At 34.8% G+C, this 15,066-nt stretch overlaps 1 protein-coding gene across 1 annotated transcript in view; it reads left to right on the plus strand.

The window, feature by feature from the left end:
* LOC123554315 (uncharacterized) overlaps window positions 1-15,066 on the plus strand; it is a 90,560-nt gene that overhangs the window by 45,120 nt on the left and 30,374 nt on the right. The window contains exons 2-3 of the mRNA XM_053524170.1: window positions 1,917-2,280; window positions 7,306-7,581. Coding sequence (XP_053380145.1) covers window positions 2,103-2,280; window positions 7,306-7,581 — 454 coding nt within the window. The 5' untranslated portion in view covers window positions 1,917-2,102. The remainder of the gene's footprint in view (window positions 1-1,916; window positions 2,281-7,305; window positions 7,582-15,066) is intronic.

Genomic DNA, 15,066 nt, shown 5'->3' on the forward strand with positions numbered 1-15,066 from the left:
GGATTATTTCCTGATAATATTACATCAAATCGTGACTCTTAGCCTGTTATGCTGTAGTTTTGATCCCCTTAACACTTCCTTCTGCGCATGCGCATTAACAAAGACATGTGCGAGGGTCAAAATTAGGTCAAAGTATATTTTGGGCATTCCTTCAAAGAAATAAATAGCTTAAAACACAAAGAAATATAAAATATATAAATTATGCATACATAAAACCAGCCATGTCATCGGTCTGAATCATTAAAAAGCTTTCTTGTTAATTCGCACCCTCTGAATGCATATGTGTAGAAGGTCTTGTTTAACGTGAAAAATTAGTATTTACCGCACAGTTCACTTTGTTCATTCCATCCTGAAGCCACTTGTATGTAGAATTGTAAAATAACGATGTACAAACTGGAAAGTGTAACTTTTTAAAAACACATGTCAACTGGATGATTAGTTTCTGGACGAAGAAGTTACTTTTAAGCACTGCAGCCTTATTTCGTTTGACCCTGTATAAGACACCAATTAGTTGGTTGAAAAATCAAAAATACTGGCAAAAGAGCAGGTGCGCGGACAATTGCATGACCCAACAACCCGCGAAAACGTTAGCCGCTCGCCTCATTTTGCATTACAAATGGCGGACCAGTTAGTATGAATTTAACGGTAATATAAGGGGTTTTTGAAAGGGAAGCAACTACCGGCTGAAAAATCAATACACACATGCAAGAGTACGGTTGCGTGGAAGAAAGTTTAGCGAAAATTAGATGGAAACTTCAACGATTTAATGGCAAATAATCGGGAATTTAGATGAAATTAAGGTCGAATATATACTGTGTCAACCATTTGTTTGATGATTTATCTGCTTTTTGCGCATGTTGAGTGATAAATTCGCGTTTTACGCTTAGGTGAATCTTCGACGTATCGAACGTAACCGGTACTTGGCTGATGTCAGATGCGTCTCGTGCGTTATTTCGGAAAATGCTAAGGGATCGAAACCACAGGAAGGGTCGAATTGACAAGAAGCAGGCATACTATTTTCTCTGACAAAGTTTGGGGGTAGGGGATGGGATCGGAGATGGGTATCAATCACTTGTAGTCATAGCGCTATTGTATAACTGGTATGCATTTTAACTGTAATGCTATGCTTATCGTTTTACCATAAGAAATGAATGAATGGATAAATAGATAGATAAATAAATCTGTCTGTCCGTCGGTCTGTCTGTCTCTTTGGTTTGCTATACTTGCTGCGATAGCTGACAAGCGCAGGTAACATTACACATATCAGTGCAATCTAACGAAAAAATGCTTTTGGATTCCTAAATTTAATAAATTGCTGTTATTATACTGTCATTTGTTTGCCATTTAAATCTTTTGTTAGGCGATTAAACCACACTTAGCAGAAATAGACACACTATTTTATTTACAAATAGATCTAATATATCGTATAAGCTGCCGACTACAAATTACAAGCATATATCGTTCGACAGATGCACATATTTTCTCTTTTTATCCCCTTTTTGCCTTACGGTTCGATATTGAAAAGGCTGTTGCATCATACAGGAGTAACTTGTCAATCATCTGAGTTGATTCATTTTATACAATTATGGTACTAGAATTTGAGTTTTTATTTTCTAGGTATGTGCAAGTACAGAACCATTTAATAGCGATATATTTAAGCAAGCTAGAATCTTTCGAGTTTTTGTTAGATCAAAGTTTTTCGTGGCTATCTAATTTCACGGAAATATACTATCCGCGAGAGGGACTAATATATTAAGAGCGAAAACAATTCTAGGTTTACAGTATTAGATATAGTCACTTTAAAAACCTGTTGAGATCTTTATTAGGAAATTTAAAAAATGTGACAATATCGTTTATGAAATTAGTCGAAAACAACTCTAAAATATAAAATACATAATTGCCTATTTTAAATGTAGCACAAATATTGTTCATCTGGCACCAGGACGCAGACGCGGATTACATCCGGACTACTAATCGTGCTAGCAATTTCACTAACTTTTCTGTTTGTCACGTGTGAAATTTACATTTCGCCAAAAGGAAATGATTATAAACATCTTCCATTCAATGTGAATAAGGATCCACATTTTGACTACGAAAAGGAGATGGATAAATTAAACGAAGAACGAGTGACACAGGATGATCCCCGCCTGGTTCAGTTGATAAGGAACTACTACATAGAGCAACCATCCGAAGAACCTTATAAATTGTTGGATCCCGAAAGACGAGACCCGTCTTTGGACCAGGCAGTATTTGTGGATAGAACGCTTAGAAATATGGCAAGTAACTTTAGTTTAACTTATTATTCTAAAGGTTTAAGGTCTCTACTAATTCAAATCCGACTTTGTTTTATATGAAAAACGACCACTTTAGACCTTATTTACGTATTTTTATCCCCACGCCAAAGGCGAATGCTCTCCGTCCGTGCGTGCGTCCGTCCGTCCGCAACGATCTTTGTCCGGAGCATAACTCCAAAAGTACTGGAGGGATTTTCTTCAAACTTCATACACTGATAGAACACATTGGGAGGAAGTGCAGTGTGCAAGAACAATAACTCTACCTTGCCTATTTTTTTAGTTATTCCCCTTTATCATATTTTCTTTAAAAAATTTGTCCGGAGCGTAACTCCAAAAGTACTGGAGGGATTTTCTTCAAACTTCATACACTGATAGAACACATTGGGAGGAATTGCAGTGTGCATGAACAATAACTCTACCTTGCCTATTTTTTGAGTTATTCCCCTTTATCATATTTTCTTAAAAAAATTGTCCGGAGAATATCTTCTTCGTGCTTGGAGGGATATTGATATATCTTGGCACAAATGTTCACCACCACGAGGCGGAGTGTCTTGCATAAGAACCAGGTCCCTAGGTCTAAGGTCAAGGTCACACTTAGAGGTCAAAGGATACAAGAAAGAAAACCTTGTCCGGAGCATTTCTTCTTCATGCATAGAGGGATTTTGATATAACTTGGCACAAATGTTCACCACCACGAGACGGAGTGTCATGCGCAAGATCCAGGTCTAAGGTCAAGGTCACACTTAAGAGGCCAAAGGTCAGATACAAGAATGACTTTGTCCGAAGCATTTCTTCTTCATGCATGGAGGGATTTTGATGTAACTTGGCACAATTATACACCATCATGAGACGAAGTGTCATGCGCAGTTCCCTTCTTTAGAATTACTTCCCTTTGTTGTTACTTTAAATACCTTTTATTGTAACTTTTTCATTACTAGTCGTAGGGAAAAATCGAGACCACTTTTCTGTAGTACAACATGCATGCTACATCCAATGTTGAGGTGTATTTTGACCAATCTCTACCTGGTAAAGATTTTTGTGTGGACTTACATTTTTTTTTTAATATTAACTTCCCTTAGTTGTTACTATAAATAACTTATATTGTAACATTTTTATAATTGACCGTAGGGAAAAAACAAGACCACTTTTCTGTGGTACAACATAGATGTTACTTTCCAATTTTAGGTGTATTTTAAGGTATCTCTACCTGGTAAGGAGTTTGTGGACTTACAAAAACAAAAGACTTCCAATGATTACTAAACAACACCAAAATTAAAATTCCATTTGCAAATACAGCTGCTAGAGTAAAGAAATTTGCTGTGACGGGCGTATATTGTGACATCCTGGCACTCTTGTTCCCTGTTAGCTTTCCATTCCTTCTTTTTACAGTAGCCATATAGAAAAACATCATAGCTATACTGTTCATGATAAATTAATAAAATTTAGCAGTAAACCACCTCACCATGCACTGACTTATTCTTTCTTCCACATCTTTAAAACCCCTGATGCGGACCACAACTAAACGGTTCTTTAAAGCTTTCCCCAAAATTAATACTTTCAGACACTAACTTGCCAGGAACTTTAGCCTTCAATTATAATATGCCCGGCGCGGGGATTAGCCATGTCTAACATGGCTCTTGTTTAGACCTTAACTTCTTTCCAAAACAGTTCTGTCACAAATTGACAAAGGAATAGCTGAGCTGATAGTTCCTAGTGAAAAGTCAATAAGTGGTGGTCTGCTACCCTAAAAAGGACGAATATTGCGCATGTCCGCCTATGAATCTACATTCAGTTTCAGAAAAACTTGCCACCGTCGTCAAATATGAAATCTGTACTAATTCATGCAGAAAACAGTCTGGTAGTGAAAAGATGTAATTACTGTAACGCGTGTTTTTCTCTTAAAAGCCTAGGTCCGATGCAAATACAATCTACATGTAATCACAGGAGTCTGAAATTCTATCAATAAGACCATAGAAGTCTATCTTTACAAAAAATACCCCCTATATATATAAAATAAACACCAGGAATGAAACGTCAAAAACCCAGGGTCCCCTGAAAATACGCACGGAACACAGGGTGATCGCAATTTAGCGAGCGTAGTTAAGAAATAACACTAAAATACACCTACCACACTCGACAGCATTCAAATCTGATACACTTTACAAGAGTAATCAGACATTTTCTGAGGTTTTCTGAGATTTTCAGCTGTCGCCGAAGCCATTCGCTGACGTCACAACAACAACAACAATTACAGCGCCGGGATAAAATTAGAAAGTAGCAATTCCCATACTGTCTTACCTTCAAATTACATAACAGGCATTTTCATATTGCTCTATTCATATAAATAAGTCATTGTACACCAAGTATCAAATTTTACTACTGAAATTTAGATATTCCGCTGCATCGTAAAATGAGTAACCTCTCTTTACGGGTTTTCCCAATCGAATTTTGTAAATTACCTTTTTATTGCAAAAGGAATCTAGGGGATATTATAGACTGATGTAAACATATAAATATTCTAATACTTATTTACTCGATGTACAAATTTTAAAGGATAAAATAAGTATTTTATCTTTATCCCGGCGCTGTAATTGTTGTTGTTGTGACGTCAGCGAATGGCTTCGGCGACAGCTGAAAATCTCAGAAAATGTCTGATTACTCTTGTAAAGTGTATCAGATTTGAATGCTGTCGAGTGTGGTAGGTGTATTTTAGTGTTATTTCTTAACTACGCTCGCTAAATTGCGATCACCCTGTGTTCCGTGCGTATTTTCAGGGGACCCTGGGTTTTTGACGTTTCATTCCTGGTGTTTATTTTATATATATAGGGGGTATTTTTTGTAAAGATAGACTTCTATGGTCTTACTGATAGAATTTCAGACTCCTGTGATGTAATTAAGAAAAAAATCGGATACGCAATAATTGTTAATAGTAGGGTAATCATCAATAGGTCTCTCTAACTTATAAATATGCCATTGGATTTGTAAGGAGTTGTATAATCACTTGAAAAGATTTAAACATTTACCATTTTTCTTACTTGATAAGTTAAATTTCATGGGTTTATTTAATTAATTCATGATCCTATATATATTGGAACCTCACGGTGAAACTAAATGACCATACAGTGCCAAAGAAGGTAAATTGCATAGATCTAGGCCTTTAAGTGGAATTTTGTATTTATTGGATACATATTTTATTTGAGAAAACATATGTATAAATCTGTAAGACACTGCACATAAAGCCAAACAACGGAGCTGTTTACTAATTTTAAATGTAAATACTATTAAGAATTACGATATAAGTAGTGATAAATATTTAATGAAAATCCATGTGTTTTATGGAACTATTAAATTCAACAAATAAGTTTTATCAATTTATTTAATAGGTTTTATTATATCATGTGATACACATAAATGCCTTTCTGGTGCCTGCTTTTTAATTTTGTCTTTTGACAGTTCCTGCGATACGCAGGCTCCATAACCTCAGATCCCCTTCCTAAATTCCAGTTTCTTTAGTTCTGCCCATTGTTTTCTCGTTTGGGGCAAACCCTTTACTTTATCTGGGGACCAAACGCCGCTATTCGTGGAATTACACGCCTCAACACGTGTATCATTGAAGGTTATAAGGATCTTACATGCCTGCCTGTGTAAGACGGGGTTTTCCCTACCCGAGGGACAGTGTGGAATGGAAAACCGAGCGTTAGCGAGGTTTTTTATCCATGCTGTCCCGAGAGTAGGGAAAACAACTGTCTTACACAGGCAGACATGTTAGATCATTTTTCTTGCCTAACATGTCGTGGAGACAAATAGGTTTGGGCATTTCCTGACATAATGTATAAAGTTTATGACGTCACAATGGTACTGGTCAGTACTATGTGACGTCACCTTAGTGCACGCTATTTTAGACTAGGTTTTTCCCTAGAGAAGACAGGAATTTCTTGCATACCAGACGGGGATTTCCGGTATCTTTGCCGGTGCTGGAAAAATCCATCTTACACCCGGAAATTTATGCAGTAATATATATTTTATTTAAAAAACGGAATAACAATTCAGTACCTTGACAATTCCTATTGGTTCCTGATAGTATATTTCTCGATTCAAATCACGTTATTTTATCAAAAATTCATAACGTTACGCTGCAACTGATAAAACAAAACCGGAACTAAACATTGTTATTTGTTCTGAAACGTCATGACGTCTTTTCTGTTTACGGACGTCGGTTTCCCGCGCTTTGTTTAAATACACTGCCATATGAAATAGTTCTAAAAAGAAAGCCATTCGATTTATTTTATTTTTATTATTATTTCTTGAAATCGGTATGCAAGAAAAAGATTCTGTCACTGGTTATAGGTGCAGATGGAAATATCCGGCTCTCGGGTAACTGTTTAGGAGGTAACTCGGCAAGGAGCTTCGTTACCGCCTAAACAGTTACCCTCGAGACCGGATATTTCCATCTGCACATACAACCGGTGAAAGAATCTTATAATCTATCCCCGGCGCGTGCTCGGATAAATGTATACTTTCCCCGCTTGGTAGGCAAGAATCCATGTTCATCGCCGTTTGAATACATCTGCGGGTGTCTCTAAATTGCTTTTTGTACTTTTAGCATGTTTAAATGTTGAGTTCTGCTCAACCCGGGGCTGGGGGGCGTGGACGGTAGCCCACGTTTCCACTACCGTCCATGAACAGGCTCAATCAAACTGAGCCTGCAACATTTTCGTTTTTGTCGTGTTGAGCGACCTGTGGAGTTTCCACTTTTCTCTATTTTATGTTAAGAAAATATAAGTCTATTTTGTACATTTTTCTCGCATACCTTCTTATTGTGTTCTGCTTATGTTTCTTGTCTATTCGAATTGAAATAACAAGCATATAAAAACTAACATTTTCATATCAAATTCAAGTTGTGTTGTATTTACCCTCTACAAAACAAATACACAAGTGAATGTATTTTCGTAAACAATTGCTCTACGACGGGTAAACAACGTCTCATCGTTTTATTGTTTTAAACAGGAAGGCGGCTTTTTCGTCGACAGTGGAGCACATGACGGAGAGATTCAATCAAATACACTGTTCTTCGAAAGAATTAGACACTGGACTGGCATTCTTATAGAACCACAACCTAAACTTTACCAGCAATTAAAAAGCAAGCACAGAAAGTCTTTTCATTTAAACGCTTGCGTTTCCTTCAAAGGTAAGATTACATACCTCCGGATTTATGTAATGCTTCTAAATTTAGAAAAAAAGTCAGTATTTGTTAAAAAAAGTAAAGTAAATGATCCAGTGACTTCGAGCAGCTACTGACAGTAAAATATTTAGAGAATCTGTATACTACGTGAGTCGTACCATGAATAAAATGATATTAAGTAGGAGGCATTTAGCTGTCTTATGTCATTCTCCAAAAATATCAACGTGTGAAATATTGATTTAGGATGTTTGATATTTTTATACCTTCCATCTGTTTTAAGAGGTTAATACTTCAATGTACACCTTACGACATGTCTCTTTAACTATAGTGTGTATTAGACAGAGAGGCCTTCTTAGCCGAGTGGTTAAGGTCGCTGACATCCTGTCACTTGCCACACACCGAAGTGGGGTCGAAACCACGCTTAGGGTGTAATATATCGTTTATGCAAGGAAGCCATCAAGCTGGCCTACGGAAGATCGTTAATTCTACCTAGATGTCAATCAATGCTTAAACAACACCCCAGAGGATACACATTTGATTTCCCCCAGCATCAAAGCTAGAAAAGTCACCATATGACTTAATTGTGTCGGTGTGTGACAAAATAAAACAACAAAGAAAGCATTAGGTAGATAATATATATTTTGTCATATGCATGAGGTAAACAGTGAATACCAGCTTCCACTAATTTACCTTTAAGCACTCTGATATTTGCAAATCATTTATCAAGCACACATTGACCAGTTGACAAATCTTTTTCTTTCAAGAAAAAAAAAACAATATAAAACTACGTATAGTTGTTACATAATGCTTTAAAACAGGAAAATAAGAGAGTGAAATGTTTTTCTATGTGTTAAATATTAAGCTTTTTCCCACCGCTGTTACTCTGATGGGATTGACATGTTACATTTGCACTGCACTATGTTATGTATTTGCTGTTTATATTGATAAGATAAATGTAAATATTACTAGCCGAAGAAAATATTCAGCTTTGTAATGTTGACATATGATGATAAATAAGAGTGTTTCATTATCTTGTTACTACACCATATACGTTTAGTGTATGGCCTTATCAATAACTTAAATCAAACAATCTGCTTCTCAGTATTAGCTAACTTACCGACACCAAGCTTTTTTTAATTAATATTATATATTTGATTCATCTATATCGTGCAAGGATATTTCTTGGAGTTCTTTTAAAACTCGATATTAATTGTCTTTCTGAAGAATAATGACAAAATGTAAATAATAACAATTATTACAATATCTCTCACAGTTCTCAATTAATAATTAAATATAAGCTTTAGTGGGGATTTTCAGTTGGAAGTTTTAAGCACTATTTGCAGTTCGAACCTTTTTAAAGATCTTGATTAACATAGAATCATCATTTTTAACCTGTGAAAAATGAGATAAAAATTGGTGGCCATTTTTATAGGCAAAACCGTTACATAAGTAAGTTCCTTTGCAAAATACGTACATGTTTTTTGAAGATTTGACCAAAAATCCAAATCGCCAAAATTAAAAAAAAGATTTCATACTTTCCTTTTGGAGGCCTTTAGTCTGAGATGTAAATCATTCTGTTAGGAAGAAATTGACGAGATAATGTTCTCAATACTTTAGTCAGTAGATTTAACTTTTACTTATTCCGGTAAAGTTTTTGCCGACTTCCTTCACTGGAAAGATGGTTGAAAACATCACAAGTGAAGACAAGTGGATCAAGCAAGGGGTCAAAGAGATAACCGTGCAATGTTTTCCTCTGTATTCTATTCTTCTAGCCATGAACCAGTTAACGGTAGACTACTTCAGTCTAGATGTTGAAGGTGCCGAAGAAGGAATTATTAACAATATACCTTGAGATAAAGTGAACATTAGAACTATTTCTAGAGAATATGATAAATTTGAAGGTTATTCAGAAAGACTGAAAACAATAATGAAAAAGAAAGGGTTTACGTTTCTAATAAAAATGAATCCACTAACAGGTCAAGATTGCATTTTCTATAAATAGAATCTATTTCACTAGTCCAAGATACAATTTATCTTATAATTATGCTGTTTTAAACACATTTCCGCTTGAACCTCGCAGTAAATGGTAATTGCTTATACGGACAAGTTTTGCGCCGATAATTCCAATATATTTGGTCACCCTTTTTCATATATTTCATCCATTTATGTGATTGTTGAATCAGATGATAGATAATGTAACCATCCGGCAGAAAGTCAGCAGAAAACTAATGCAAGTAAGAATGAAAACTCCTAAGTAATAAAGAATGGGTAAATGCGCAATACATTATTATGCTTACAGTTTCATAACACAACCTTATTAAGGTATTGTGTGAAAACACTTGAAATGTTACAATAAAAATCAAGAGCACATAACAATGACATATAATCACAATTTGAATATTTAGATTTAATAAATTTCCAGCGCCTTATAATACACTGTTTTGTCATTGTGACTGGAACATGGCGAGGATCAAGAGGTACGGTATTTAAACTCCCCACAGGTGGTTCTGCCACTGATGGTTCAAATACTTTCCTTTATTTTATTTTTTTCGTTGTTTCGATATCATTGTCTAGATGTTTTACTTTGTCTATCAATGGTTCGCATTGTATGTGTCAATCATGTACACATTCATATATTCGGATGGTGTATTCTTCGACGCGACCATTCTTATTGGACATATGTCATTTTATTTTATATGGTAAGTACTCCTTCTAATTGGCATTTTTCGTAAAGCATTCTTCGATTTTAAATTTCGTCATTATCGAAAGTTCTTCATGGATAATTTAACGTTTGTTACTGTTTTCATGTATGTAGAAAAACTGTATTTAAATTTGCAAGCAAGTGAAGTATTTAACTTTTATTCTCTTCAGTCTGGAAATCATCTAAGTACAATTGTAAAACTTGTATCGGTGTAACTGCTTTAAAGTGTTTTGTAACATGTTAATACTCTTTTAGATACTTTTGCTATTATTGCTGCTGTTTGAGTGTACATTTTCTGTCAAACTGTGAACATGTGAAAACTGCACTCTTTTACTTTTAGTAGATGCATTAGGGTGAAGTAGAGACGTTAAACTGTATTCCTAGACAAGCATAATTGTACGATTGTTTACACAAAATAGGAACTGACTACCAGTTGATGAAATCAACAAAACATTACAAAAATTCTTTCATTCTGTGTTATTCGACATATTATACAAATAAGTTATATGTTTTATTTCATTGAAATGCTCTGATTTTTCAAGATTTATTTGTTTATATGAAATGTAGTAGGAATTGAATTAGTATATTGTAACCCGTGCGCTTACAGATTTGTGTAGAGCCCGACGACAAAATCGGGTTGGGAGACCTTATACATTCAACAGGAATCTTTCTCTCACCACTTTAGTTTTATTAGAGACTTAGGTGAAGTTGAAACGGAAGTATCCTGATTCTACATTTTATGCCCTTTTTGTATCTTTGGTAATACTAGTTGATCAATTACGTGATCACAAACACTGAGCCCAAGTGTAGGGGAACGTTTTACAGCCGACATTCGGCATATAAGACTGCTGTCGTGATAGTTGTTAAATCTGTGAACAGATCTTTTGGAAGCATAGAACGCAACCAAGTAACATAATAGCAGACTCGGTTGAATTGTGTCTGTTCATGAGAGGTAATGAAATCTGCAGCACCCCTCACGCCCCCTAGCACCGGCTTAAGCGGAATTATATTATAGCAAAAGTACTATAAAGTACTCAATAGAAGATATAACACCACTGAGTGCGGGGAGACCGTTACAAAAAAAAAAATGTTTAATTCTTGTCATTGTGTATGAAAATATGCATAATAACTATAATGATGGTTATAATAGTTTGTATATTGTTCATTGGCAAATATTTGTTATAAAGTTACTTCTTTTATTTAGAAAAAAAATACTATGTAAATGACATCTTGTTATGTTGATATCTTTGCACGTTTTACAGTAATCTCTTTGTATTTTCCATTAATGAACGCTTTAGTGCTTAGAGCATTCTTTTGCTATAATTATTAAATAGCGAAAAAGTATAATACAAAAAAAAAATTGCAAGTACAATGTAATTTTATACGTAATTTAGTGTAGTGCTCAATTGTTAGTTTACATAATGATTGTATGTGAAGATGTCATAATGGCAAACAGACACTAAATAGGAGATGTCGCGAAAACAATGGCATAATGGCGGATTCAAATAGTCCTCAGTTTTTGAGGGGTTTCCTTGCTCTGTACAGCTATTTTCCTTATTTTCTTTGCATTTTTTTTTCTGAAATCACATGACAGATCTATGCTTGACGTGTAGGTAGCATGTTTATAATGAAATAATAACATGACAGAATTTGTCTTTGAAACTTAGATCATACACCACCACTACAATTTGGGGTCTCATTTTTGAGCTGATTTTGCAGTTTGTGTGTTTGACTGAAAATATGTTTCTTGCATCAAAATGATCCCCACTTTTCTTTAAATTTTTATTCAGCACTGACAATATTCTTCAAGAAAATATAAGTTACAGACATTTAGAATGGGTCTTGATGTGTGCTGCGGCTAGAAATATGGCAATTTTATATAGAATAAAGAGGAACAGCTATTTAGTGTATTGTAACATAGAATAACAATTCATTATAATCATATACAATACTAATAACTTTCCATGTAGTAAAGGACTACACAAATAACGCTGCTCAATATTTGATTACTAAAGTCATATTAGGAAAACTCTGAAAACCGGACCCTCCAAAATCCGGATTCCTTTGTAAATCGAACGATTTTCGAAGTCCCTAGTTTTTCTCTTCTTAATTGAATTAAAAAGGCACTCTGAATACCGGAACTCTGAATTCTGGAAAACAGACGGATTTTCATTGCCACAAAGGAATATTATACATAAAAAATCCTTTGAAAAACTGGACTGTAAATGTCAAACTTTTGTGTAGTGTCACTTTGATTTGAGTTTAAAACATTATCTCAAGCAGGTGACATTTTTGCTTACCAACTAGCAATCATAAATGTTACCTAAGTAGGTGTGAAAAACATTTATCTATGTGTTTGTATTTTTAAGCGTAACCTTGTACTGGAAAAAATATCTGGAAATCGTTACTGAAAGCAAGTATAGAACTGCCTTGTCAAGATTCAGAGTATCAACAACAAACAACAACAACAACAATTACTTTTATTTGCAATCAGGTTACATAATAGTAACAACATGATTAGATAAATTCTTCAGACTGTGGGAGTGTATTACAATAGACATATGGTATTCAAAAATATTTCGGACAGACATGGTGTTATACAATATTTAAAATACAATACATATATATATTGGGACAGTGGTGTTCTTTTAATTCATCTACATTGAGGAAAAATAACTAAAGCAACGAAGTTAATCAAATTTGGTTGTAAGGTAACGTTGTCAAGTATATTTATTTAGTTTTATTTCTTCTTTTTTCATCGTAGATGCTAGCTATTTATTGAGTAAAAGTAATGAAAATTCCATAATGGCTACGTTTGTATTGTAAGTATTTATAATGGTGTACAGTTAATCTTATAGAAAATATAGTCTCTTGTAATTCTAAATTCTTTGAAACATGATGGGACAATAGATTGCGGAATTTAAATCTCCAAAGGGTCTTTAACAAAATCTCTACAACGTGGGAAAATAATCTAATAACTTTCGGTCTAGCACGGAAAGCACGACTTTCTGGTTTCCGTGGGAGCGGCCATACCTGGGTTTATAATTATTGAATTTTTTTTAACTGAATGGATAGTTTTGATTGGCCAATTTCGTGTGTTGCCATGCAACGGTCTTAGGAAAGATAATTTATTCGGAAAGGGGTTCAGTGTGTAAATAAGTGGACATTGGATTAATGTGTCACGTCTGCGTGCGGGATGTATACAGGCATTTAATGGAAAGGTCACTCGTTATATATTTATATTATTATGCCAGTTCAGTTACCAGACTTTGCAAGAACGGAACACAATTTAGAATCTAGGTACTTTTAAAGTCACTTTATCTTCTAAAATGTCTCATTATTAGTCGCGTCATAAAGGTAATATTTGTAAGCAGATGTGCCGATTCCAAAGAGAATAAGTTCCTTAAACTTCGGGACATTGGGTCTTTTATAATACTTTTTGGGAATAAAACGGGCTCTCGCTAGCTTAAAGAAGGGCATTTGAACAGGTAATGAAATTCGTCACCGATTTCATTCAACGGACACAAAGTGCACTTCCTGTCTTCATGTGGGACGTAGGAGTTGTGCCATCGTCCTGTTTCAACAGGTAGTTTATGGTTACCAGTTCTGAAGTGAAATAACGAAAGACGCAAGTGGCTAGGCAATATGGTTAAGTAAGGTTCAAGTTTAACTTCAGTTTTAAAGATTCTATAATTGATGCCTTTTGACGAGTTTGTAAGTTGGCTATTTCATTTTTGTAGAAATTGATCAAGAAGGGTACGCTTTACAGTTTTATCAATATATTTATGGTTGATTGTGTTTTGTTGTATCCAAATGTATGCGTTTCCCGTTGAGTTCAGAATATCTCTGACAAATTTAAGCCATTTAAAATTAGCGTTGGAATTTAACATATTGTCATAACAGATTTTAGATATCTTATTTTGGTTTCCAGAAATTAGTTTACTCCAGAATTTAATAACCCTACTTTTAATAATGATTTCTAATGGGTATCTACCAAGTTCACCATACAGCATGTAAAGTGGGGTACTCTTTTTACTCTTTGTTATTTTTCGAAGAAAACCGGTATGTACCTTTTCGATTATATCTAAATTTTCGAATCCCCAGACCTCACAGTTATATGTAAGAATTGGTACTATCATTTGGTCAAACAGTTTTAATTGGATGTCAATTGGCAAGTCGATATTGAATATTTTTGTATATAGAATGTGCATGGCTTTATTTGCTTGGCTAGAGATCAGTTTTCTAGCATTAAGAAAGCTTCCAGAAGATGAAAATAGGACCCCCAGGTATTTGTGTTCTTTTACAACCTCGACAGGTTCTCCATTTAGGGAAAACTTAAAACGGTCTGGTTTGTTTCTTCCAAATACTATTATTTTAGTTTTGCTCTTAATGACTGTTAATTTCCACGTTTGGCAGTAGTCGTAAAAATCATTTAGTAAGTTTTGAAACATCTCGGGAGTTTCGCTTATAATTACCGTGTCATCGGCATAAAGTAAAATAAACAATTTTAGGTACAGGTTAATATCCGTGCCTTGACGCTCTATTGTGATTCCAGTATTGTTAAGGGCTAGATGGGATTCTAAGTCATTGAGGTAGATAGAAAAGAGGATAGTTGACAAATTTTCACCCTGTCTAACCCCGCACTGGCTTTTAAAAAATGGTGAAATATCATTATTTACCGAAATGCAGGACTTAATATCGGCATACATGTTAAAGATATTTGAAACAGTTTCCCATCGATGCCGGTTTTAAGTAGCTTACTCCAAAGGCCCACCCTCCAAACCTTGTCGAAGGCTACCGAAAAATCAATGAACGAACAAAAAAGTTTTTCTTTTATGCCCTAAGCTTGTCTATAATATATTTCAATGTGAAAATATGGTCAGATGTCG

Source organism: Mercenaria mercenaria, chromosome 15, assembly GCF_021730395.1.
Source record: "Mercenaria mercenaria strain notata chromosome 15, MADL_Memer_1, whole genome shotgun sequence".
Lineage (NCBI taxonomy): Eukaryota > Metazoa > Mollusca > Bivalvia > Venerida > Veneridae > Mercenaria > Mercenaria mercenaria.